General features: G+C 38.5%; 1 protein-coding gene across 1 annotated transcript; it reads right to left on the reverse strand.

Moving 5' to 3' along the window:
- On the reverse strand, nucleotides 1-27,960 carry rasgrf1 (Ras protein specific guanine nucleotide releasing factor 1). The gene is made up of 27 exons (XM_007566388.2): nucleotides 27,276-27,960; nucleotides 21,944-22,050; nucleotides 21,616-21,763; nucleotides 20,535-20,627; nucleotides 20,195-20,448; nucleotides 19,521-19,600; nucleotides 19,227-19,420; nucleotides 18,905-19,014; nucleotides 18,687-18,805; nucleotides 16,495-16,655; nucleotides 15,444-15,507; nucleotides 14,268-14,410; nucleotides 14,052-14,134; nucleotides 13,709-13,957; nucleotides 10,315-10,685; nucleotides 10,105-10,224; nucleotides 9,062-9,232; nucleotides 7,035-7,141; nucleotides 6,807-6,919; nucleotides 6,251-6,311; nucleotides 5,544-5,647; nucleotides 5,341-5,425; nucleotides 5,070-5,267; nucleotides 4,905-4,984; nucleotides 4,690-4,807; nucleotides 4,535-4,603; nucleotides 1-3,524 (listed from the first exon to the last, which is right to left on the reverse strand). Exons 1-27 carry the CDS (start codon nucleotides 27,549-27,551, stop codon nucleotides 3,432-3,434), a joined length of 3,771 nt encoding a protein of 1,256 aa, XP_007566450.1. The 5' UTR covers nucleotides 27,552-27,960; the 3' UTR covers nucleotides 1-3,431.

Genomic DNA, 27,960 nt, shown 5'->3' on the forward strand with positions numbered 1-27,960 from the left:
TATTGCTAACAGCAAAAATGTTTATTTGTTTAAATACCTTATAAGATTATGTGCATGTATAAGTGTATACATTATCATTAAATAGTTCAATTCTGTCTGTGAAGGTGTTGCATGCCTACTACATGAGCCATAAAAGTGTACTGTACATACATCGTAAAAATACATACAGATATTCACAGAATAAGCACTACATTACTATATTCCTGCTAACAGAAATGATTATAAACAGGATTACAGTATAAATGCAAAACACTTTGAAGTTGTGTCTCTACCTCTAAGTCATGGTTTCAAGACCACACTGTTGTAGCATTTTACATAGAGCTTGTTTTTGAGAGGGATACACTGTTCCACATTGAGAAATATGCCAGCTCGCATGTACAAAATGTACAGCATGTCTCAGTGAAGTGAATTAACAACAAAGTACAAAATACTTCCCCAGGTTCATATAAAGAGCAGATTCACTCTCTTGTATACTACTACAAAAATAGTGTTTGAATGCTGCAGGCAGAGGTCATTCACATACATTTTATCATAGTTTTTAACAGCAATGCATATAACAGAGTGATATACAGTCACGTTCCACAATCACTGGAACAGCAAGAAGGACAGATTGTCTTTTTAATTACAGAAGAGTAACAACCTTTTACTCTACAGAAGTAAAACCCAAACTTTAAGGTATAACACTTAGAACCTTATGTGGTGTTTTAGTGAATCTTCTAAGAAAGGAAATTTGAGCAAACTGTATAGTCTTGTCAAACCTTTAAGCAACAGAAATCTTTTTTTTTGTTTTTGTTTGTTTTACCTTAAATCATTCCAATGCATAAGAACATAAATCTTCTTAATCACTGCAATTTGTCATCCAGCTTTCAGCTGAATTTCTTAATTAAACCAAGATGTTTAGATTCTGGTTCCCTCATGTAAGAGGGGTAGAACACTTTCCTGTCAAAATTCATACACTTCATCAATTTCAGGTTAATAAAAACATGTATCTCAGAGCTGAGGTTTGCAAATCCTGGACTGATGACCATTGCAAGCCTTTTACAACATTTACCAGACAATAAAACAGTCGTGGGGTTAAAATCAAAGACAGAAAGGAACTCCACAATCTAACAGATGTTTAATAGTTAAAAAGCATATATCATATTTTATAGCCAGAAAATCTACATTTCCATTGGTTTTAAAGGTGGAAAAGTAATTTTTAAAACTCAACTTTCTGAAAGGTAAAACAAACCCCCTGAGCATAAAAGAAAAACTTACTTCCCTATTCTATTGTGACATCCATCTTGAGACATAGCACTTTCAGAGGGTGTAAACAGGTGAGTGAGAGGCAGGGGGGCAAAACTTTCTAAGATTTGGCAAATTTGGATTAGTTCAATGGAAGTAGGCACAGTCAGGGAGGATGGATTTTTCCTCAGTCACCAAATCTCTCCATTTGAAACTTGTGTTTTCAGATATAAATCACTAGAAATTCAGATTTAAGAGAAGGAACAATCCAAAACTAAGACTAAGGACACAATAGCTCATACCATGGCAATAATAAAAACCTTTAACAGGTAATAAACAGTCTCTTACTTTTAAGTGTCCTCTGTTGGTACAAAACAATATGTCGAAAACCTCAAAATAAATTTTTGACTGCTGTTTCACTGTAGTTTAGTTAAAGCCTACGTGGAGCAACGTGGAACCTTTGCAATCACTGCATGCTAATATAAACTAGGCTAGTTGCACCGCCTTTTTTTTATTTTTTTATTTTTAGAGAAACGCATGCCTGTGCACATCAAAATAATATTGTTGATTAGAAGCAGATAAGAAATTGCACCTATCTGAAAGCTGCCAGAATTTGGGTGTTTCAAATTGCATGACTTTGGTGCAAGAGTTTATTCACTAATACAGTGAATTAAATACATTGTGCTCTCCATGGAGCACCATCATGTCTCCAGGCTACTCCCTGTCGGACCACGCCTTTTCTCATTTCCTCCTCAGTTATTAATTTGTCTATAGATGTTTCCCGGACGAACTCATACTTGAGCTTGAAACTTAGTTATCACATTTTGTCTTGGAAAGCTAATGTGTTATGCATTGAGTGCATGAATTTGGCACTCCACTTTGCCATTATTCCAAGGCAGTTTTTGATTGTGGGCAAATATCACTTTTCTGCTAGTTTTTCTTTCAAGGCTTTTACAAAAATTCCTAAGTTTCTGTTATAGAAATTAACAGATAAGTTTCAACTACAAGCCTAAGCACAATTGAAAAGTTGTAAAAATAGATGATATATGCCCTTTAATAAAGTCTGCATAATATCTTTTTAAATGTGACGATCTAAAATTGTAGCTGTTTTTGTTTGCATATATTTATTACAAATTAGAAAGAAAAAAAAACCCTGTTGTCAGATTTCTCAGTATACCTTTGTCTAACTGACATGTAAGCAATGTTTAATGTTATTTTATGGTTTAGAACCAGCTTAGAAGCGCCTCTACGCTCAAAACATCCCCAGAGCAAAACCTTATTTTGTGAAATTTGCTAAAAATGTCTTTATCACTGATAATACTGTATCTAAAGCAGACCATGCTTGCTGTGTGATTTCAGCAATCTAAGGATTTCAGGAACCTTTAAGGATTAGGATTACTCTAGAAGAAGAAACAAAGATACACAATTATGTGTACCTTAGAAGTGAGCAGAATGACATGAGCATTTTCAAAATATAACAAATATAAACAATGCTCCATCTAAATTGCATTCCTGGTTGGTCGGATTAGGTTGATTCACAATAAAAGTCAGTGAAATTGATATAAAACAATTGGGAACCACCAGGGTTTAGACTGATGAACGAAAACAAAGACACAAATATCTTCCTTTTTTGGTTTGGGAAGCACAGAGACACAAATGCTTTGGATATCTTGCTGTCATTTTCACTCATCATTGTTCCCTCTTTTAAAATACAATTAGCCTATTTCCTCCAGGCTCTTTTACCTGATTTTTTTTCCTTTTTTGCAATTCATTTATACAATGCTACATTGGTTGCAGAGAACTTCAATGATCAATAAAACTCAAGCCTGCTGAACAAAGGCCAGCAGCATTAGTGCTCAGAAAGTGCAAATTCAACACAGTATTATATGATGCAAAAATAATGTCATTGGTCACTAAGAAACACGGTTGCATGCAACTACAGTGACCTCTATTATTATTAGTATTATTATTATTATTATTATTATTAAAATACTCAAACAATTTAAAACAAAGGTCCCTAGGGGAGGCGTCAACATGACAACAAAAAATATACACCAAAATTATTTGTGTCATCAAACAACTTTGAACATCTACTGTACAGAAGAACAAATATCTTTACCATGTACAGCTATACAAATGCAAATGTAGATGTTAACTTATATGTAATATTAACAAAGGAAACAAAGTGTGAAGGTCCACTTCCCCCATCAGTTGGGCACTTTAGGCTCAATTCTGAGTGAGGCTTCATACATGCTTTCCTCATCAAGAACAAAGCTCTTGTCCAGCAGGTACTGGGCTACCTGGAACAGACCAAGAAACAGCAAAGGTTAAGGACTGCAACAGATTAGGTAATATGTTTAGGTTCACAAACAAAAGATCTCTGGCAACCAAATATTTTCTTTGAACAATTACAGAGATATTCAACATTAACACTGCAAAAACTTTTTCTTCCACACTAAATCTAAAAAAAAAATACTTCAAGATATGTTCGTATCAAAGATCCTAAAAAAATATGTCTATCAAGCTCATCTTGAGCTTGATAGACACTAGTGTATAACAAACAGCTCTTAAAACCATACCATGGTCCATTGCCCAATTTTAACAACAAAATACTTTCTAACTAACACATGCGTTTTGGTGCTTTTGTTACTGGACGTTTATCGGTTTGAGCGTGATTTTTAAAGGGCTATTCCGCTGGTCAAGAGGTGGCTACTTGAAAAACATTCAGTTATTAAAAGAGGTAGATATTTTTCAGTAGTTACCCTAAATTATCTTCAATGTGTCAATAGATCTTACCAACCAGAATATGTGGCCTGGTCTTATATTCCTCTGGGTTTATCTTGATTATTGCAAAACCATGGACCTATGCCTTTAAAATATCTGCTGCTTTAAAGATACATGCACCTAGCACTCACCATTTAGTCTGGTCCAATGTATTTAGTACTATTTTTCTGAAAATTACAGCAAAAGGCATTTTTTTATCCTTTGCGGAAAGGGTAAAAAAACCCAAAACAAAACAAAAAAAAAAACTACTTCCTCGTCATAATTAGGCCAACTTCTAAAGCTAATTTATCATGCTGGGAACTTGCATAGCTAGGGACTTTTCATAACTATGCAACCTCAGAAACTGTCCCCATATGTTGTAGATTTACACTACGGTCCCTAGGAATCTGGATAGACTCTCAGTTCCTCTCCACAGAGCTCCCCCTATCAGGCCCAGCTCCAAATAGATGGATTCAGGGCACCTTTAGGTCTCCTTGATTTATAGAAAAGTCATTTCATGGATGAAAAGCCACAGTCACTCATTTACCTTTGGTTGCAGGTCAATCTTATATGCTGTTTGTTGAAACTGCCTGATTTCTCTGATGATGTGAGATATCTATAAAAAGAAAACAAGCAAGATGTTACTTTCTGCTTGTCAAGATCAAATTTGCGTCTAATGCAACAGAGCCCCAAACATCTCACCATCCTCATCTTTGAGAAGTTGACCAAATTGTCTTCGGTGTAGTTCGGCGTTCCTTCTTCAATGAAAGCCAAATCAGTGAGGTACATCCCCAGATATGGTACACAGGGAGGATCACAGCTAGTGAAAAAAAAACAAAACGTACTATCAGCATCCACCTTCTCTACTCGACCCTTTATTCTCTTACTTCAATAGGAGGTGTCTGGACAGAACTTACTTCTTCAGAGCTTCTCTCAAGTTTTTGAACCTTCCCTCTGATGAAACCAGCTTTTGGAGCTTGTCAATAAGCGCTTTTGTCTATGAAAAAGAGCAAATAGGAAATGTATTTTTATCGTCAAAGCTTCAAGGAGAAGTTTGCAACAGCATCTGCAGAAACTCATACCTGTTTGGAGACTTTTAGCCAGGTCTTCTTGAGGCGAAAAACAGAGCTCCGGTTTAGAGATGAGGTGATTTCAAGCACAGCATTGTAGTTATGCAAACAACGGCAGATGTCGGCCACAGCCACCCATTTCTCTATGACAGCCACTCGAGTGACCAAGTCGTCACACCGCAGGATCTCTGTTGCGATCAGGTTGCTTGTCTTCAGAGGAAAGAGAAAGAAAAATAAGTTTTGGAGTAAATAAAATGAGCTTAAGTGTGTCTATATAGCTTACATCATTGAAATGCTTGGTGGTTCTCATGATGTACGGTGTCTTCTCATTTTTGTCATTCTTCATCCAGCCTTGACCGAAGAATTCCCTGAAATACAAAGAACTTAACTTAGAGGAGGAACTTGAAAGATGAACCTCACTTAAATAACTAATCGACTTTGTGGTGCATAGGTCACAGATGTGTTCAGCTTTACTGTGGCACTTACTCATATGGGATGACTTTAAACACCAGGTGGTCAAGCAGAGTTAGCTGCTCTGCAATTTCCAAGGCAGAGTGGCTCTCAAACGGCTCGGCCTTCCCCCCTCCCACCTGTGTAAGGTAAACAAGTGTGAGCATCGGTTAAAATGCAAAACATAAAATAAACCTTGAAAAATATATTTTGTTGAGATGTTATTCAAGTGCTTTGCACAGCCACTTTTTACCGCAATCATGGCGACAAGTCTTTTGGGGGGACTTCACGTACTAAAGCCTACTTTGCATCAATTGGCCACTTGATGGCACAGTAAAGCAAATTAATGTCATTGGAGTTTTGGCCCATAAGAGAATAAAATAGATGAACAGCTTAAATGCGTCTTAAAGCCTTATCTCACCATCACCAGGGTTTACAGCTGATTTAGTCATAATAATACATTAAAAATAAATTTTATTAACAGGTTGAGTAAAGAATAAGCATTCATCTTATTTGACCAAGCACTGCACATATACATTTAGACAAATCATATCCACTTGACAATTCACAGATGTCTGCAGGGCTTGGAAACTACAAGGTTTCAGATACAACTTTTGAAAAAACACCGTACAGCTACAGTAGGTTATGGTTTAATTAATTTATTAAGTATTGTAAAAACTCCAAAATCACGGGTTTCTAATATAAACAATTTGTGAATGTCAAAAGCAATTGACTCGACTCACCAACTGTGTCACGTCCTCCATTGTGATCTGGTTGTCACTGTGATCTTCCTGAGTTAAAGTCCTGACAGAGAAAAAGAAACAAAACCATGTTGAACTTTGTTTTTGTCAATTTGTTCAGGTGTGGAATGAAAAAAGACTTTGATAAGTTTTATAAATGAGTACACCAAACCACATAAACAATATATCTAGGAACACTTATAAGAATAAAATAGATGGACAGCTTAAATGCGTCTTAAAGCCTTATCTCACCATCACCAGGGATTTGTTATTTTACTTTCTGTTAAAAATAAAATCCTTATAATTAAAATAATGATGGTCATAATTATGTATTTTTTTCTGCTTTATTTTTTAAAATAATATGTTTTGGGTGTTTGCTCACCTCATGGCCACTGCACTGCACTCACATAGCATAGCAGTACTAATGATTATGATATTTGTAACCCCTTTTCATTTATTTGCTCATAAATAATCAAATAAAGGATTTCTTGTAATTTTATTTGTTAACTAATAAATTAAACCCATTTTAATCCCACGATGTAGCAGCGGTCAGTGATACCTGATGATGTTGGCTGCTGCTTTCCTCTCCTGGGTCAGCAGCTCAGGGTCATGCATCACTTCCTCCAGGAAGGCAATGACCTTTGTCTTCAGCTCATTGTTACTCTCAAAGTCCTGAAAAGACGCAGAGAACACACGTCTGGGTAACTTTACAAAGATCAATTATTTGGGTCATGATAAAAAAAAAAAAGAAAATCTGCATCTAAATGTATCTGAACAGAGCATTTACCGGAAAGTGTTTGGACACCCAATGTCTCAGTACATTCAGGACTCTGTTGGTTGCTGCCCGTCTGATCACAAACTCCTTGTCACCGTTTCTCTGATCCGTTGGAAACCCTAATGTTCACAAAAAATAAAAAAATAACAAAAGGTAAAACGTGAGGAAAACATCAACAAACCACAAAATCTTCAATCGGTTTAATTCTTTACACTTAATGACAGTTTTATTAGGGTGTAAGTAAAGGTGAACTTCGGTTTATATTGTATACAATGAAGTGAGCTAGCAGTGGGTATAAGTAGACCGAGCTACTGTTCAGAGCTTCTTGCTGATCTGGGGCCCCAGGAGTGCTGGAGCAGAACAGTTTGATAAATGTTGTACTTCAAATTAGCTCAATATGTATGTTAGCAAAGTCATTATTTGAACACGCTAATGCTAGAATTATATTGCTCATATGTGAGCAGGGACCTGGGGATACCTTTCAGACACAAGGTGTTTGTAAATAAACCTTGAAGCATCAAAACAGTATCTGCTTTTTAAAATATTATTATTATTATTTTCATCTTAGTAACTTTCCTAAGCCCCTCTGTTCATGCATGTAGTGCATTGTTTTGCTGATGCAATGTGCAAATGGAGTGAAACTTTATAGCTCAAACTTTCCCTTGTGATTTGACAGGAATGCACTTTGTTCAAAAGATATAGAAAGTTATGACACATTCCACTTTTAGATATCCAAGTATTGTTTTAAAACAGTAATTCCTAAACAAGTTGGATAGGTGGTGCTCCTTGAGCTCTCAAGCTCATTTTTCTTGTCTGCAAAAGCTGTTAAACAGCCAGATTTGTATTTATGTTAGAAAGGGAAAAATGTAGCAATGTTTCAGCCAGCTTATTGGAAAGCAGGGTAGTGCTGCTTATCTCTTTTCTATATGCCACAAATGAAAACTCTGGAAACTACAGCCTTTTCTTCAAATGTTTAAAAACAGTGGTATATTAATGGAGGAAGTTGGCCAATGCCTACTCAAGCAACACATATTTAAACAACTCGGAAATAGTGATCTAGTAAAAATTGATATCCAGTTTTGGTGAAGTAAAACTTCCCCCAATATTTGCAAGACAAACTATATAATATTTTGTAAAAAAAAAAAAAAAAAAAAACCTGATATGCAGATAAATTATCTCAAAATAAACATTGTAAGATCTAGCTCTAACCTCAATAATCAATGCTTTATATTCAAACGCTTTGTTTGTCAAGTTGAGACTCACGTCCTGCATAAAACTTTGAGCTTTATTTACATATTATTGCAATTATTGTGGTCACACATTTCCAAATCACCTATAAAGTTCTACATTTGCCAACAAAAAGTCATATCAATTGAATCGATGTTCAACTAGAAAAACTTTACACCACAAATATTTTCTAAATATTAAAATGCTTATGCCAAGTTATTGCAAAAGATATCTTGCCACTTTCAAGACTCTGCTCGTTTTGTCTGTGAGGACCTGGATCTCCAGTAAAAATCTTCTAGCTTTTATGGGGAGACCCCATTCACACTTACAGCTGAGATATTGTATAAACTTAAGAGTTTAAGATGTTTTTTTCATTTTTATTTCACCCTCATCTTCATTTTAACAGTGCAATTAAGACAAACTGATCTATCAATGAATAAGCAGCAGCAACAGAAAAATTATGACTTGAACAAGGAAAAAGTCAGGAAGGAGCCTTTTAAGTCAGTTTTAGAGTATGTTGTAAAGATCAAAGAACTTCTAATTTGATGTGATTGTGAAACAAAATACTGGAGAGTGCATTCAGACTTAATTTTTTTATTGGTTAAAGAGCAGGGATGGATGCAAAAAGAGATGTTAGAGGTGGACAAATGGGCCCAAAAGTCCCTGTTCTACCAAATATTTTATGGTCCAATGAAGCCTTGACCTGACTAACAACCTACCTTTAGATGTAGATCCCAAATGTATTTTCGTTGTACAGTTTTACTACAGGGTTTTTTTTTTTTTTTTTTAATGAATCCTTTAGTTGCACATACCTGTGCTGGCAAGGGACATCCGCCGATATTTTTCCTTGGTAGGCGTTCCCTCATTGGCTCCAGCTGTGGCAATGGCAAAGGCCGAGGCAGCAGACAAAGAGCTACGATTGTTGTCCAACTCTCGACATGAGGACATGACCATGCCATTGTTGTACGAAAACAGAGAAAACTCTACAAAAAACAAAACAAACAAAAAAAAAAAAAACAGGTTCCTGTAGTTAAAATAAATTATTTTCAAACAAGAACTGTTATGTAACTGCATTTTACTAAAAATAACTGAATTTATTCAGACTGCAGAATAACCTGGTGTTGGTTGCACACGCCTCCACCAGGGAGCACTAGAGACCGACACAACAGTTTCCCTCTACACTTTTCTCTTCAAGAGGCTTTGATATTTAAGATGGTTGCTGCTAAATATAGCCAGCAAATATCAGCATAACAGTGAAATCAACAGACTCTCAGCTCTCTACCCTGTTCGAATCACCAGCTCATACGCTGATGGAAATCTGTAACCCTGCTCAACAGTTTCACCAAATGTACATGTCGTTGTCCAAGACTTGCTGTTAAAAATCTAGCATGCATTTTTTTTTGTTTTGTTTTGGCAATAGATTTATAAGGCAAAAATAATCTTGGTGGCAGCGAAACAGACTCATTACTGGGGGCGCCAGGGAAAGCACGCTCTTGATGTAGTTGCTATGACACAAGTTTTTCTTAACACCTACTGTAGCCAAGATCTGGTTTTCCCCAACATGCTCATGAACCATGAACACATTATGATGTGCAGCGGCTTTATCCCTATTTTTATTCCAGATAACATACAGAACATTTTAGCCCCCGGAGAAGGAAGATTTTTTTTTTTTTTAATCCTTGAAAGTAATTATTGTAGCACTGCAACTAACTAAAATGTGTCTAACTGCAACATAAAAAAATAACAGTTTACAGGATAAATTTTGAGTGTTTAGGGGAGTGTGCCATCCAGAAGATTGTCTATCATGTTCATGATGTGAGGTTATGTCACACTTCTTGTTTTGGACGCAATGTACCTGAGGAGTTTTTGCATTTGACGTTTTTTGGTGTGGTTGGAGACTTGGTGGGAGATGCTTCTGGATCCCCGTCATCGCTCTGGTTTTGATCATTGTCGCTTTCCTCTCGCACAGAAAGATCTGAACAAAGACCAAGGTTTTGATCACATTAATAATGTCAATATAAAATCAAAAGGAGTGTTTTTCTAGGATTGCCTGCAGCCGACCAACCTTGTTTGCACACTGATGTGTCTTCCACCTTGTCTTTCTTGTCCTCTCCCTCATCAGGGATCTTGCTTGTGATCGGGCTGGACACGTACAGCTTGTTGATGTCCAAGGTGGTCTTGCTGAATGGCGACATGGTGGAATACATGCTTGCATAGCCATTTGAGGAGCAGCTGAGGGCAGCCAGGTCAAGAGCTTTGCCCCCAGTGATGATGGGGATGTTGAGAGAGAGCTTGCGTCGGCGGTTGGGGGATGAGTTTTTGGCAATAGCAAGAGGAGGAGGGGAGGAAAACTTCCTGCTTGCTCTGGGAGAACTCGGAGCCTCTCCATATAGAAGCTTATTGTTCTGACTGCTGGCAAAGAATAACTCCAGGGACCTGCATTGTGGTTAGCATAAAGAAATATGTTTGTATGATATAGTAGAATTTTATTTAGGTAATAGGCTAACTGAACAAAGAACACTTATGGTACTGGTCAGAAGTTTGCATGAACTTGCATGACATTGGGATATTAGAGTTCCTTTCTTGGCTGAATTGGTAGAGTAGTAAAAGGATCAAGCCTCATATGCAGTCAATCATTAACTGTGGCAAATGATAAGCAACTCATTTGTATAAATTATCTCATTGGTTTCAAAAATCTGAAGGAGTAATTCATGTTCTTCCTTATTGACCTTTAATTGCATATGTTACAGAAAAGAATGAGAGAAATATACACCCATCCATCCACTGTCCATATCTGCTTATCTATGTAAGTGGGGCAGCTGGTGCCTATCTCCATCGGTCATCAGACTAGAAGCAGGGTGCACCCTGGGCAGGTTGCCAGTTCCTCACATTGCCAAAGATGAACAGGAAAAATTACCATGCCTTCACGCACATATACCTAAGGGCAACTTATAAAAACCAATTAACATTACAGTCATCTCTTTGGACTGTGGGCGGAAACAAACTCCATGCAGAAAGAACCCACACCAGGATTCAAACCCAGGACCAAAAACACTTACAGGCATAATTTGAAGTTCTAAATACATGAAGGAACATTCTGGTCACATTGAAGGTTCACCAAAACAAACCAAATGAATCTGGCTGGAACTTCAAAGATTGGATTCACCACAAGTTAAGGTGAATGAAAATAACTCAACACAGTTTTAACCAAGTTATGCCAGATTAAATAAATTCGACTGGAGCTGCACTTGGTTCTGCCATTTGCATCTCTCCAAGACTGTGTTCCCATGACTGTCATCCAACTCTCTTCTTATGAAATCCCCAGTGCCAGTCTATGGCATGCTGGATTATGGTAACTGAGTCTAATTTGATGAGGAAAAATATATTCAATATATAATTCTGATCCAGTGTGGATAAGAGAAAAGCTACACTTGATTCAAATGTATTCATTAAATTCCATTTTGTTTGTTTTTTAAAAAAGGTGTGACTTTGTTTGTTGTATTATCATTCCACCCACAAAAAAGTAACAGTTCAAATGAATCACAAAAAAAAATCACAAATTAATATTAGAGTCATTCCATGGATGAGTGCATATAAACTTCTATCCAGAACTTTATACTTTTCTTGTGAAACGAGCAAATCCAGCAAATCAAAACTGTTTTTGCGACCAAGTCTCAACATTTTAGAGCAGGATACAGACTGCAGCATTTCAGTAAACCTCTCCCACTCCCTGCCACCCTCCTGCCGACCTCACGGGTTCCCATAAATAGCACAGCGAGTGATAGTGCGCATGGCCACTGCTGACACAAGCAGCCAAGTGTAGGTGTCTCACAGTGACATTACAAGCACCATGGGAAAGCATACTGCAGGGCGTGGACATGGGGAGTTCTGTCTGATCTGAACCTGGGTCCTCACTCTAGGCATGCAGTGCTGGGAGTTAGCCCACAATGCAACACTTCTGTCTATATTTCACGGTACAGATATTCTCAAAAAAAAAATGAAGAGAGGGAAACAAGGGAAGGGTGGGGTCCTGCAGCATTAATCATGGTTGCCATAGCGCGACAGATCAGAGTTTGGGCACTCCCAGCCAAAAAGAACTAACTGGACCCAATCACTGACCCAAAGCACACATACAACCTACACAAGTTCATGCAGACAAACTGAAACATAATAGAGCATTGCCCCTTATTTGATGCCTTTCTGTCTTCTCACTACCTGCTGAAACAAATATGGCGCAGAGAGAAAGTATCTGGCCTCCGTCTGATTTCTTCTGCTTCTTCTTTTTTGTCTCTCTTAAATGTTTCAGATTGTTGAATATATTTTCTGATAACATGCAGTCATTATTTTAAATTACTGTAGCAGAAATTTGGCTGTCTGTTCTTTGCATGATTGTTTTAATTTACCTGCAATTGAAGGTTTTCAGCCATAAATTGTTTAAAATCATAACAGAGCATCCCAACTTTTGCTAAATCGCTCCAAAACCACAATTTTGTTATTTCTTTCAGCTGTTCAGGTGGACTTGCTGCAGTACCCATGTGTGCATTGGCTAAGGTCCCAAACTGATGGCGGGACATTGATTATGGCAAATCTTCAAGGTCACATTCAGCATCAAATCAGCCTCAAGACTGCAAGTAAACTCTGCAGTCCTTTAGATGTTGTTCTTGTTCTTTTGTGAGTCATCAATGCACTCTCGGGGTAATTCTGGTCCACTGGCCACTCCGAAGAATGTTAATCGCTTTTCCATGTTTTGCCCATGTTTGCATAATGGCTTTTGATGAAGTTTGTAAGATTCTCAAAAAACTTATAAATGGCTTTGTATTTGTTTCTAGACCAATGGATTTTAGTGTCTTTCTTTAGCAACTGTTATTCAATTTTTTGGGCCACAATGTGTCGGTTTTTGCCTATTTCCTGTTGTTAAACTGATTCCATTTAAATGGTTTCCTGATTTTGTAATACTGGCATCGTGTTAAGCAGTGGCTGGAGAAACTGAATTCAGCTTTCCAAAAAAAAAAAAAAAAAAGTTGTCAAGTTTGCAATCTATCACAGGGAAGACGGACAGGGAAGACAAATTTCCAAATATCTCAAACACTCGATGGCACCTACTGACAACAGCAGCAAAATCAATTAGGTTCAGGAAGTAAACATGTTTTCACATAGGGCAAGATTGATTTAGATGGATGTTTTTGCTTAGTTAATAAAATCCTTAGCAAACTGCATTTACTATTTTGTGAGGTTGTCTTTGAGATAAGAATTTGTTTGATTATTTAAAAACATTCAAGCGTGATTAAAATGTCAAAACTTTTAAGTGGGGAACACACTTCACAAGCATCAGCCTTTTATCCAACGAGAGAGATGCTGATATGCCAGACTCTTAAGAGTTTTATTTGTTTTCTGATAAAAAAAGTGTCATTGATGGCAGTAAAACATTCAAATATGCTCAAATATGCCTCATGACTCACCGAGCAGGGATGGCACTGATGGGCTTCTTGTAGATAGTAATGAGTTTATCCAGCACCACGTCAGCGGTGGTGAACACACGGTAGGAGTGCAGGAAAGTGTTCAGGAAGTCAATCGAAAGGAAGCGGAGATCGGTCAGTCTTTCCAGCAAACGTTCGACGCTGGCATAGCGAATCTGCAGCACTTTGCAGGAGTTCATCATCTTGCTGAAGCGGATATCCACGTCATCACAGTACAGACTCGAATCGGATCTATTTGCAAAAGAATGGCCCACAAAGATCAGAAAAGAAAGGGCTCAGAGAAGGCAGGACGCACAGTATTGAATGCAAATAAAATATGTCTCACTTTATCATCTGTGGCACCGTGACTTTAGAGTTGTCTTCAAAAGCGTTCATCATCAGCCCATTGCAGCGGATGTTGTCTATGCACTGCAGGAAAGGGGCAGTGAAGTAAACAGAAGAGACAGAGGAAACGTTAGTGAGTTCCGTAATATGAAGGCTTTCAGCCGACACGCTCAGCTTCGTGTCTCACTGCTGGGGATTGTTATGTGTGTTGACATGCCTGGCTGATGTCACTGGTCCACGCAGACTTCTCCTGCCTGGAGGAGGCCACCAGGATGATCGTGAATGACTGACTGTCCTTTGGCTCCACAACAATCTTAAAATCCAGGTGCTCCATGTCCTGGCCGCTCTTATCGGATTTAGCTTTGAGGGGAGCAAAAAGACAAGATGTCATTCTCTATAGCTTTAATCAAATAGGCAGTCATGGCACAAAAAAAAATATATTTCATGTAACTGTAGCAAAGTCAGCTTAAAATACAAAGCTTGTGATGTAAAGGACAGTAAAATCGCTCTAGTATACCTAGTAAGATGTCTTTAGTTATTTTATTCTTTTATAGATGAGAAATCAGCTAACCAGAACTAACAGCTTTCTAGCCCTGACCAGTGACCCACTGGTGACCCACTGGTCAGTAATTGCACCATACGCCGATAACAACACTGCTTTCATGAGGAAGCTGTTACAGACTGAACAAGACTCAGTGTTACCTAAGTTTACAATCCCTTGGGCGTTTCAAATAAAGTCAGAGGAAGCACAAACTAGCAAGAAGCTAAATCATAGAAACTGTTTTCACTGAATGTCTGCATTTCATTAAGGATGCAAAACTCTGTGAGAGAGCAAGACTTTCTGCAGACAATAGGAAGGCTAAATGGAATATAGCAACCTGTATGTGTTATGGAAAATAGTGAAATGGAAAATGTTAGGAGGTTTTTGAAGACTCCAAAATGAAGTTAAGGATCTGCATTCTTTCTGGAATACATAAGAAGATAAGTTTTGGTAATGTTTGCCACTCTATGTGAACCTCCACTACTACAAAATGTTACAGAGTTAAAATGTCAATTCTAAGTTATTTTGTGATTTTGTTCTTGATTATAAGTAAAATCCTATTTTACAGTGACTGTGGTGAGCCATTACCTCTGCTCCTAACATAAATAATAATCACTTATCGAATGCCCTAAAATATATAATGCCGTTCTTTTATTGCTTTACATTACAGCTCCTGAAAGAAAATATTTTGGTTGTTCTGCTGAACTGATTAAAATTTTGCCACTTCCAATGACCGAATTTATAACATTATTACATTATTATGCACTGTGGCAATCAGACATTACACAAAATCTCAAACACACTGCATATAATGCGTATTGCTGCAAGCTGGAACATGAATTAAACTCTTACACTCGTCATCTGTCCCCTCAGGCTCCTCCATCAGAGTGCAGTCTATAAGCGAGACCACTCCGTTCTAAAAATAGCACGTAAAAAAACAGACTTAGTGTTTCACACCAGCCGTTTTTCACTCAACAGAATGCATCTTTGTGTAACAGCAAGTAACCCTGCTAAAATACTAATCATTTTAGAATGTACATTTCTCAGAGTTTGTGAAAAAAAAAAAAAAAATCACAGATTGATCTTACTGTAATGCAGATGAATGTTTGCATGCACACCATGTGTAGATTGAACTACGAGAATCAATAACATAAGTCGGATCTTAAAACCTTCAGGTTTGAGTTATGTGGAGTAATAATAAATGCGCTGTTTAACTTCTTGGACACAAATGTACAGTGGATCTAAGAGTCTGCATGCCCCTGTTAAAATGGCAGGTTTTTGATGAAGAAATAAATGGGGACTGTAGTAATTTATTTAAAAATATTTGCCATCTGTCATCTGTTCTGCACATTTCAGCTGAAAATCAAACAAGTGTGTTCGGAGGAGAAATAAAGACACAAAGGTGCAACAACCCGGATCAGTTAGTGTGAACAGCCTTAAACTAACGCTCTGTGAAAATACCTAGAAGTTTTGGCTTTCAGAGTTGTTTGGCTGGAGTCTGTTCTGATGTAATGTTTCAGTGTTTAATTTTAGCTACTTTAAGTGGGAATAAATATTCATTCTCCATCATGAATGACACCTTAATTACATCTTGTAGAGCAATTTAAAATATTTTTCCTTCCCTTTTGTTGTTGTTGTTTAGGTGACATAAATAAATATTAATAAAACATAAAATTCCCTAGTACTAAATATCTGTATGACCAAATATGCTCAGAAAACACAGACTGCCTTGACGTTATCCTCATTTTTTCCACATGACTGCATTGGTGCATTCACTCTTGATATGTGTGCTGTTGATTATGGTTCTTCTTTTTTTTTTTATCTTGAACATTCACCGTACCACAAGACATGTTAAAAATGAAGAAAATATACAGTTCTAGCCAGCTCTGCAGCTTAGGCCCACCTTAGTGAGATGAAGCTTGGCTCCTGAACCCCTAGTGCAGATGATCAAATGCTTGGAGAAGAGAAAGCACTGCCTCTCCCCCTCCTTCTTTAGAGAGAGAGAACCCAGTCGCCCACGGGTGATCTTGCCCTTCTCGCTCATTGGCACCTGGATTAAAGACCCTATAGTCCACAAATAGAAAAGGAGATAAATATTAACAGTAGAAACCCAGATTTTGGCATGCAGTACCTTAAAAGACGAAAACCATTTTTTTCCGCTTATCATCTGCCATGAAATAAACCTAAGCTTGTTCTGTTTCACATCAGTTGGGATTAACAACATGATTTTTATTTTAAGAATCCTAAAAATGACGAGGTCATTTTATATTGTTTACTTCAAATTCAAAACTTTACATCTCTGGATGTATTCTTAGGCAACGCCTTTGCACTTTGTGTGACATAATGGAAACAAAAACTAAAAGGCATCAGTCAAGACATTAGGAAGAAAATTATGGACGTCCACAACTCTGGTTCACCCCTGGTTAAAATTTCTACATGCCTTGAGGTGTTCATATGTTCGTCTAAGCAAACTATTACATACTAGGGTGTGTGATGGCTCACTGGTAAGTTGAGACATTTTGCAGAAAGTTGTGACTTGAATTCTGTCTTCCTAACCTGCCATATGTCAATGTGCCCTGGGGAAAGTCACTTAGCTGCAAGTTACCTAATGCTTTGCATAGCAGTGAATGAATGTGCGCACAGTGTGGCTTGCTGGAAGTGGCTATGGCGTAAAAATGCATCAAAAGTGGTTGGCATGACCAAAACAAGCTATATATGTTAACTCCGTGTAAGAATAAACAGCATGGGGATATCCAGCCATCATGCCTTTTAGGAAGGAGACACGGGTTCTATGTACTGGAACATAGAACCCGTGTCTATGCAATTTAGCACAACTCTAGTGAAGATGCTGAATGAAGTGAGTAAGAGAGTGTCACTATCTACACTAAATTGGATAGTGTCTATTTATTTCTTGCACTGACCTGGACTGAAAAGCCAGTCAGAGAAGAAGACATTACCAAGAAGCTGTTAACATCTGATTAATCCATCTAGGAACAAAACTTTAACTTGAGGAGATATGTGCTGTGGTCTGATGGAACTATGAGCAAAGCGTTTCGCCACAATGACCATCATTACATTTCAAAGAAAAAGAGGGAAGGCTGCAAGACGGAAATCGCCTTCCCAGCTGTGAAGTAAGGTAATGGCAGTAGTTGTGTGGGTCTTACTGTGATGAATAAGAAATGCAGATCACAAAATACATGGCATCATGAGGAAATAAATTATTGTGTACACATTGAAGCAAAACATCACAATATCAGAGAGAAAGTTAAATCTTCAGCCCCCATATGTTTTCGAAATAGAGAATGAGCCAACGCATTAATTACAAAGTGAATTAAAGACAACGAATGTCTTTGCTTTTTGGAGTGGCTTTCACAAAGTCCTAATCTCAGCACCATAGATAATTTGTAGGCAGAACTGAAAAGGTGTATGAAATCAATGAGACCTACAAACCTGACTCAGTCATCAGTCATCCTTACAGAAGAACAGGTGAAATCTCTGGAAAACTATTGTCAGAAGCTTGTGGAACAAATAAGATACTTTAAAAGTTAGCTACTAAGATAATGTTTGAAAAGTTTTAAATCCGAAGACAGGTAAAACAACATTTAAAAAAAATGTTTTTAATTATTCCTAAAAGATCTAAAATAGGAACAATTTTGTGTGATTAAATGCCAGACAGAAATAAATAAATAAATAAAAAAACAAAAACAAAAGCTCAGATATTGAAATATCTCATTTTGAATGTATAAACATAAAAGCAAGACTGGGTTAAGATTAAGAGTGGAAAAAAAAACAGAGACAAACAAACATGTAGTACATTAGATAATAGGGATTGAATCAGCTTCCACCGCTTTTCCCCTCTCCTCACCCACAAAGGCCTGTTGGGGACATGTGACATTTACAGTTCCTGATTCATCATCAGTGTGCCTCAGAACAGTCTAATTACATTAGGAAATTACAGACTCTCCCTGTGAATAATGCTCACACTTCCCAAAGAGCATCAAGCAATTCCCTTTGCTCCCTGTGCGATCAGGCTGTCAGTCTGGTAATGTGAAAGGACAAGAATTCCCCGCGTGTTGTGATAGCGGCGGAGGATACCTTGTCTCACGAACGTCTGGCTGGTGTCAAGGAGGACTTCGCAGCCCTCTATGATCATACGTTCTATTGCCAGGTTCTTCCTGATGTTTTCCGTCTCGCTCACCTCGTCATGCATTATTCTACGAGAGAGGAAATTTCATCATTCAGATTTAGCAGGACCTAACTTTGAAGATGAGCAGAAATTTGACGATGATTCTGAGTTTTGGTCATGTGAATACCTCGAAAGCTCCTCCAGCTTAGATTTGGCGTAGTCCAAGCTGTTCCTTTCTATGTGTTCGTGGGGAGTGTGGGCCAGAAGCTCATGGAGTGTAAGAATGTATCTTGGAATCTGGAGAGACACAACAGTAAATAAGACAGGTGCTGTGACAACAACATAGTTGAAAATGGACATTCTATATATGGAAAAACTGTCTGACTTAAAATTAATATCCTTACAAACTGCAAGGAGAGCTTGGCTTGGGTTAAAGCAGAACACTGACAGCAAAACATGGTTGTTTTTGTGGTATTCAAAAAGATAATTAATGGCAAAAACAAACTAACCTGGAACATTGGGTAAGTGAGGAAAGTCTCCAGAGTTCGTTCCTCACAGTCAGGCTTGGCCTCATACTGCTTCAGCAGCTTATCAAAATCCCGGTTTTGCTTACAGTGAGCCAGAATCTGCAGGCTGTACTGGTGGTTTCTAACAAATTCTTGGTAGATGTTCAGCATAGGTAGCAAGATGTCAAAAAGGTCAGCTGTGGAAATGTGCCAATACAAAGAAAGTATCCATTTTAAAGGGGCTCTGATGTTATTTCAATCTTGTACGATGAGAGTAAAAAAATAGAGGATTCTTACCCAGTACTAATGTTGGCCAGCTTGCTATTCTGGCCTTCAAACCCTGGTAAAAAATCTGATGCAGGAACATAATAGTTTCACTAAAATAAGAAAAAAACAAACAAACAAACAAACAAAGAAAAACATTATTTAATTAGTAATAATAACATTTAAAACCTATAAATCTCAAGACAAATCTGGAGTTGGAGTACAAAAATCTGCTGTTTGATTTTGATTTTCATCTTAATTTGTCTTCAAAATAGAAGCTGAAGAACAAAATCAACTATTCATGGAAAAACAAAAATGCCAGAGAGAATAATGTAGAGTGCACTCTTAATAGTAAAATCAATGCTTATGGTTTTCCAACAAATTTTTTTATTTTATGCAGTTTCTGTTATTGATAGTCATTCAATCTCTTGCTAAAGAAAATTAATTACAACTGACATGCATGTAACACGGAAGATTTCATTTTGCATGCTACTGAAAAGCCAAGAGGAAGATTTTTTTTTTTCTCATTTTGCAAAAAATTTGAAACATTTTAAGCTAACTAGTTTCATAATATCAACCCTGTATATAATGTCCTACAAATCTGAGGATGTGTAATGGATTTGTCCACCACATATTGTTTAAGGAAAAGAAGAAAGTTGGAAACTACAGTGCCCCCTCAAGATTTCTGTGAGAAAGAATGAACCAACCTGTTGAGGAAAATGCTGCTGACATCATCGTGTGTAATCGGCGGCTTCTTAGAGCTGGCGGCCATGCGCAGTGGCCTCAAGAAGTTGTTCACCAGGATGTGAAGCTGCTGGACGTACTCGGCCTCTGAGTCCAGCATGCTGAACACCACCTGGTTCCTCTTCCTCATGCTCTCTGCGTGAGGTGAGCGGATGTAATCCTGGATGATGGTCTTCCACTTTCTCCTACAGATCCAGCCTCTCAGAAAGCTCTGAACCTGCAGCAGGCAGTGTAGTCTGTTGACATCTAAAACACAAATGCATGAATGAAATGACCCTAAAAGTCTCAATTCTACGCAGTTACCTTTTTGATCTTTTTGATTTCTGAGTCGTCTTCTGTCGGGGCGGCTGCTGGGCTGGCATGGATCTTCTCATTGTCTTTGAGCAGTCCAGCAATCTGTGAGAAAAGCAGCCAAAATAAAGACTAATCGTTCACACTCTAGTTGTTATCTTCCTCACACTTACTGTAGCAGCAAGTAAACAAAGTGACTAAGTCATCTGGACAGGTCATAGCAGTGAAAATTGGCGAGATTAATTCGCCAATTTTCACTTCGCTTGTAACTATGTCTAGAGTCAGTTCTAAACATCTGTCAGTAAAATCCAGTGTATTTATTGACAGTTGATTCAGTCAAACTATTATTTATTAATAAAAGCTAATTGGGATGTTAGAAAAATATAAATCCAATGAGAAACTACTCTGAGCTCTTCCACTCTGTGCGAAAATGGATTCTCTCATTTTGTTGCCACAAAAACAGTTAGCTGTCACAACATTTCATAAAGAGTTCATACACATTCCAGACACGGTTTGATTAAAAGCCTCAAGTTTGCACATCAAAGTAAAATGACTACTTGATCCTAAGAATACAAGCTGATATTCAAGTTCACAGAAGGCTTTTTGCTTGTTTGTTTGGGAGGGGATGCAAAGTAGAGAACTAGCTCGTTTCACCAAGTTAGTCACTCTCCAACTTATTTTATGACTCTTTAAAAACCTTCGCATTTAAAAAAAAAAATTGTATTTGATTACAAATATGGTCTGCTTGTCTGCAAAATATTGACAAAACGACAAAAGTAACTTTCTCTGACCTTACACAGTAACAATCTTTAAATATCACACCTTTCATCCCAAAATACACAAAAGCCTTTAATTTTTTTATTTCATTATTTTCAAGATAACCATATATTAAACATTATAGCATACTAAAACCGAAGAGATAATATAAATGCATATAAAAATTCAGTTAGGGAAAATGCTTGCATAGGCTTTACCAATATTTTTCATTTATTGGCAACTGCGATGATCTGCAATGCCTGGGATTAACATACGTTACATTCCAGTGTTTCCTGTGAGCATAAAAACAACAACAACAAAAATCTGTAAATATTACCTCTGACTTTAGCCTTTCAATCTCTATTTCGCCATCTTCTATCTGTTGACGAAGTTGCTTAGCAACTGTTTTCTCTGTCTCGACAATCTGAAGCAGATGAAGATACTTCTGCATGAGGGACTCATGCTCTGTGGCCAAGTTTCTGTAACTGCATCACATGAAAGTACACACAAAACACACTTAGTACTGTGCTGAATCTTGAGTAACATGTCTCATGCTAATGAACACAGCTTCGTGTCATGTTAAACTAACCAAGTCATATGTCTGAGAACCCCAATAGATGTCTAACCCTACTCCAGAGTCTAATTGGCTTTGTGTGCACCTTTACCTGGCATGTGATATTGCAGCCACCCATTCATCGCAGTCTTTTACATCTTCTGTGCGCAACTCAAGAGCCTTTTGGTTTTCATGGGTGAAGTTGACAGTAAAGTAGTACTGAAACAAAGAAGAGGAAACAATAAAACAGCAACATTTTTAATCTCTGATATAAAGTTCCAGCAAGGTTTATTTCTTTGGTTTGCACTTATAGTAGGATCAAGAGGCACCTTGTAGATTATTTTATTTTTTGTGCTACAAAATTTGCTCTGTTGGAACTGAGCTGATGGTAACAGGGTGGAGATGCATGCTGGTTCCAGAAAGGTTTCAGCCTCATCTGACCCAGTAAGGCACTTTTTTATCAGGTTGTCTCTGCCGATTTAGGTGTTAAAAATCAATTAATCAAATTTGACACATCTTCATTTGACAGATTTCCTTGTTTTGAAATCTGCTTTTATCTTTCCCAAACTTTGTCTTAGGTTTAAGTCAAATATGTATGACTTTAAATTGTGTGCAAAAATACTGCATTTAATATAACCTTCATCTGCTACAGACAGTTGCTCGACTGAGGCCTATCCACTACTTGTGTGTTTGTTCTGCTCCCTTGTTGCAGACATCAAGCGGGTGATTTAAACCACACAGAGCCTGGGGAAGCCACATCTTCTTTGCCCACCAGTGCAGCTGATGGAGCACACTGAGGAAAGCCTCCCCCAATTCAGATCCTGGGATGTCTCATGGTTCCCTGGAGGAAATGCTATAAGACACGGAGGCTGGAGCCATGGCTGAGTACAGAACAGTGCAGGACCTGTTTCCTAGCAACTCTGGTCAGTCAGAACAGTTGTTCACAGCTGTTGTTTTATTATTCTGTCTGTTGGACTGAAACTGACTGAAGAAATAAAGAGAAGTCTTTCTTTGTTTTCAGCTGTGGGACATACAGCATATTTTACTTGCTGGAAAATAATTTTCTGTGATGCCCTTATGTTTTTAATTGCTCTGGTGGTATTCTGAATTAAAACAAGGTTTAAAATAACACGCCTTACCTTCAGACAAACAAGAGAATACCTGATGAAGGAGAAGGAAACAACTGAAGGAATCTGCCATGCATACAACAGTGCTGTGATTATTTCTCCTCCAATTGATTTATTTAATCTTTTTAATGCCCCACTAAAATTTTAACTTCAGACGAAGACAATCTGAGTAAATACCAAACCCAGGTGGTTTTAAACAGCCTCTACCTCAATGTCAGGTGCCTGGATATTCATCGCTGTCGGCGTACTGAGTCTGATCACGTGGAAATCCACCTCCAGTTCCTTGATCTTCTCAACGTTGTCAGGAGATGGTTCTGCTGGAACCAATTCGCAAAGTCCTGAGTTCACCGTCTGTACTCTGAGTCGTCCTCACCTGGAGAGGCTGACTATGGCAGAGTCAGAGAACTTCTGCGTATGGCAACCCGGGGAGTTAATGGAGAGGTCTGCAGCATAGACTTCGGTAGTGTAGAGGCTGAAGAGGGCCAGTGTCAGCACAGTTCCTTACAGCCGTGTGTCACCAAATACTACGAATGGACAGTGATGTAATCCATTATCCAATGGAACATGTGGCGGTCCACTTCTTAGAGATGCAGCTTGTCCCTCTGAAGTCCAGAATGATTGGTGTTAAAAGAATTGGTGTAGGAGGTAGACGACGACGTCATCCACCCCAATACCAGGCCGGTAGACAAACTGCAGCTTATCCAATGAAGACCTCACCAGGTGGACCGACCTGTCAAAGGTCTTCATCAGATGCAGAGTGAGTGCTAGCATTTTTTTTTTTTTGCAACTACAGATTCAAATCTTTTGGGATATGTTTAATCATATGGTGATTCTTTTTGCAAAAAAAAAAAAGAAAAAGAAAAAAAAGAGCTTGAGTTTAGTCTCACTGGCTGGAGGGAAGCTGTAGACATCAATTTAAAAATCTTCCTGACAGATTTTAACTTTGGCTTAGGTCTGGACTTTGACTAGGACGATCTAAACCATTCCATTGCAGCTGTGGCTCCACTAACATTCTGCTTGAAGCTGGACCTCAACATGGGTCTTAAATCATTTGTAGCATCTAACAGATGTTCCTGAAGCATCACCCTGCATTGAGCTCCATTCACCGTTGCGTCAACTCTGGCCATGCTCTCCTCTTCCTGCTAATAAAAAGGACCTCCAGATCATGATGCTGCTGCTACCATTATTCACTGTTGGGCAGTGTGTTCAGGGCAGTGTTAGTTGTTTGCTACACATAGTGTTTTACATGGAGTTGCATTGTGATCTCATCTAAGATAATCTTCAGCTATATGGCGCGCAGGGAACGACAAAAAGAATTTCCTATTGCTTTCTTTTAATAATGACTTCCTACATTCACATTTCCATAAAGGTCATTTGTGGTATGCACAGCTTATAGTTGTCATGCTGACATGAGCAGATGAACAGAAATGTCTTGAAAAGTTTGTTTTTCTGCCTACTTTCATTGGGAAATGTTGGTTTTCAAAGCTCTGCATGTTTTATAACCTAACCTTGACAGTGCTATTTGTTGAGTAATGTTATGCAGAAACATCTGAAACTGTCACAGAACCGATTTATTAATACTTAGGTTAAATTGCACACACCACAGCTCTAAGTTACTAATTAGGTGACTTCTGAAGACAGATGGATTTTGGTTTTGTGTTCTCTCAATATAACATGCTGAATACAAATGTGCACCTTTTATCAGTTAGACTTGGAGAAGACTTTTAAAACTATGTATCCAATTTATAATGATGCGCAATGATGCAACGCTTTCTGTTGGTCTGTTACAAAAACCCCCCAACGAACTGAATATAAGGTTTGTTATTCAGGGAACTGCTAAAGTTCAAAGGGTTTGGATGCTTTTTAAGTTAACCTATACTGTGTGGGCTTGACCGAAAGTGTTTGTATCAAACTCAAATGTAGTCAAAATTAATGCATCCCTGAAATCCTTGACGATCACAAAATATATTAAACGCTCAGTGGTTTTAGATTTATGTAGTTTGTTTATGCACCACAAATTTTTCTATAAAAAATACCTCAAATCACCAAAGATGTGTCAACAGAGACAGGCAGATTATGTAGGTATATATTTGAAAATAAATCAAAGGTTTCAATTGGTGTACAACTCTCTTCTAACACGGCTTTACTTCACCCTAAAACTAGCCATTGTCTCTCCTTTGAACTGCCTCGGTCAGATCAAATGAGATCAATCGTTGGTCTGCAGATGCAGCTATCAACCTGCAGCTAATCGTTATTTGTGCCGTGTTGCTCCACATTTGGAGTAATTGTATCATGGATATGAAAAAAAAAAAAAAACTGACAAAAAGAAGCAGACATGTTACAGTTTTACCTCATGATCTTTACATTTATTCAACAAAAGCTTGTTTTGTTCCCTTTGTCGTTCTCAGACACTGCTCTGTGTTCTAGCACCACAATCACTTATTCTATATCAGAATATATTTAAGAGATGAGCATGTTTACAATCATTCTGCGTATATACCACTTCATTTGAATAATAGTCTTCGCCTTACTTGCAACTGTTGCCCCTAAAGTGTTTTTTTTGTGAAAACTGTTGGCACATATAACCCAATGCAGCACACAGCCAGCTTTGCGTGTTTCTGGCAAAAGTGAGGCCGCAACCAGGCGAGAACAAGCTGCGTTTTTCTATAATTGGACTCTGACCCCTCGAAGGTACCGTAAGGAACAAATTTAACTCTGATAGCGCTTGCATTAATAAAAGAGATGCGATGCACTGACTCTCTCTCTCTCTCTCTCTCTCTCTCTCTCTCTCTCTCTCTCCCTGTGTCTGTTATCGCGCCTCTTCCAACTGCATCATTCTTTAGGATGCAAATAAGGGTTGCCATGGAAACCCTGGGCTCAAGCGTTATCATTTTCACACTAACTCCATTTGAGAACACATAATATAGAGATTGTGCGGCAGCATCTGTAGTTTCAGTAGTTGTGCGTTGCTTAAATTTTCCAATTAGATGTTTCTGTTCAATTTGTTTCATTAATGTTTTCGAAAATCAGCTTTGTAAATCTGTTACCTTTGTGCACCTCTCCACGTTGTGCCAAACGCGTAGAAACGACGTGGAAAATTTTGCATTTGGACTCGTTTCTGCAGGACGCAGACGTGCGCGGATTTCCATGCAGAAACGAAACAGCGGGCTTCAGGAGAAATAGGTTTCAGATGATCACTGTTTTGGTTGCCTTTCAAGCAACTCTGAGAGCGTGTGCTACGTTCTGCTTTGTCAGCAGAGGGGCAGCTGTACGCAGTGAGAGTCTGGCCTCAGTTTGGATAGCAGAGCTATCTACAGAGCAGGGGAGAAGCTCTCTGAGGAGCATCATGTTCACAATAACAGCACTGAGACCCATTTCAAGCTTTAATTTTCAAAATGTTGTGCAGGCCGTGGAAAGAAAGTGGAGCGAAGCTTAATTTACGGTGGCTTGATGCTCAAATTATGATACTTATAGTTTGGTAAGAACATTTCAGACATACCTCTGACTGCGACTGACCTGTAGGTTGTGTATTACTCCCATTAGAACTATCCACACTCAATCATTTGATTCAGGTAATACAGATTAGAGGGAGCTAAACGGTAACTATGTGGTTTCGCCACAAGGTGGAAACCTCGAAACAGTAACTTTTTTTTTTCTACAATTCTCATTATGTGTGCTTGTTTTATTTATAAGCCATTAGATAGGCTCCAACTTCTCCACCCTTAAACGTGGAATACACGACGACTGATATTCGAAAGCCATTTATGTGTTTAATGTGTTCAGATGCCTTCCCCACCCCCTCGCCACTTCCATAAATATATTTACATTTTACGCATCAGTGAAAAGTGCCAACTGCTTAGAAAAGCAAGAGAGGAAAATAAAAAGAAAACAGGTTTTGGTGCGAAACAAAATACGCTGCATTGCTCGCCACCAGGACTGCTGTAACACCGTTAGGTGTTATTTTTTATTCTTACCTCATCATTAAAGCCGTGCATGAATTACATAACGTGCAACAAAGCAATCTGAAACCTGACGCTTTTCTACTGCATTGGATTTGAGATTCTCTTGCGGATTCGTGTGAGAAAAATACGTGCATATTGCAAGAAAACTGACATTTTTTTAGCGCACAGAAGCAAATTTTACATTCATTGCTGCACCTTCTCAGTATTTTGTGCACATAGGGAGAGGATCGTGTGCAAGTGCATGTGTGTGCGCATGTTGTGTGTGCGTGTCCCTGCCTGTGTGTGCTCTCTCTCTCTCTCTCTCTCTCTCTCTCTCTCTCTCTCTCTCGCTCTCGCTGTGTGTCTCTCTCCTTACCTGCTTTTCCAAGCACTCCTTGGCTGACAGAGAAGGTTTTGGTGAAGGCGCCCTGTCGCATAAGCACCCCTCCAACAAGTATAATCCCGACGGCCGAGAGCTAGACTCGTTCTCAAAATAAAATAACATGTTCTGCAACAAAGCGAACCACTTTGTGTGCCATTTCGTGTTGTCCGAGCTCTTTTTGCTTAAGCATCCTCGCCTCGTACCATCCTTCTTCGCCAAAAGCCCCAGATAGGTGACATGACCATCGTTGAGTCGTATTCCCTTTTGCATTTTGACGGGGGACGCTTCAGCCTGCACACGGCAGGTCGGTCGTTACATCCTTCTGAAGTGAAAAATAAAAACCAAAGAGAAGATGATGACTTTCTCAATGCGGACTTCCAGCAGCGGGCTCGTCCACTCCGTCCGACGCATTCACCGCGTTGGCATTTAATTAAAAACTATAGTTGCAGAACCGCAAGCGGCAGTCCGACATGCTAAAATCTTTTGTCACACTCCCAGTGCGTTGAACGTCCTCATTATCCGTGTGGAAAAAAAAAGAGCAGAATAGAGCCTTTAAAAACTGCCGCAGACGCAGGATGAGAGAAAAGGGGGGCTTGAGGTCCGTTTCTCACGTGAAATCTCCAGAAAGCAGTAAGCTCGGCGCTGAGCTCGGCAGTCACATGACGCATGCTTGGGAAAA

Source organism: Poecilia formosa, unplaced genomic scaffold (assembly GCF_000485575.1).
Source record: "Poecilia formosa unplaced genomic scaffold, Poecilia_formosa-5.1.2 Scaffold191, whole genome shotgun sequence".
NCBI lineage: Eukaryota > Metazoa > Chordata > Actinopteri > Cyprinodontiformes > Poeciliidae > Poecilia > Poecilia formosa.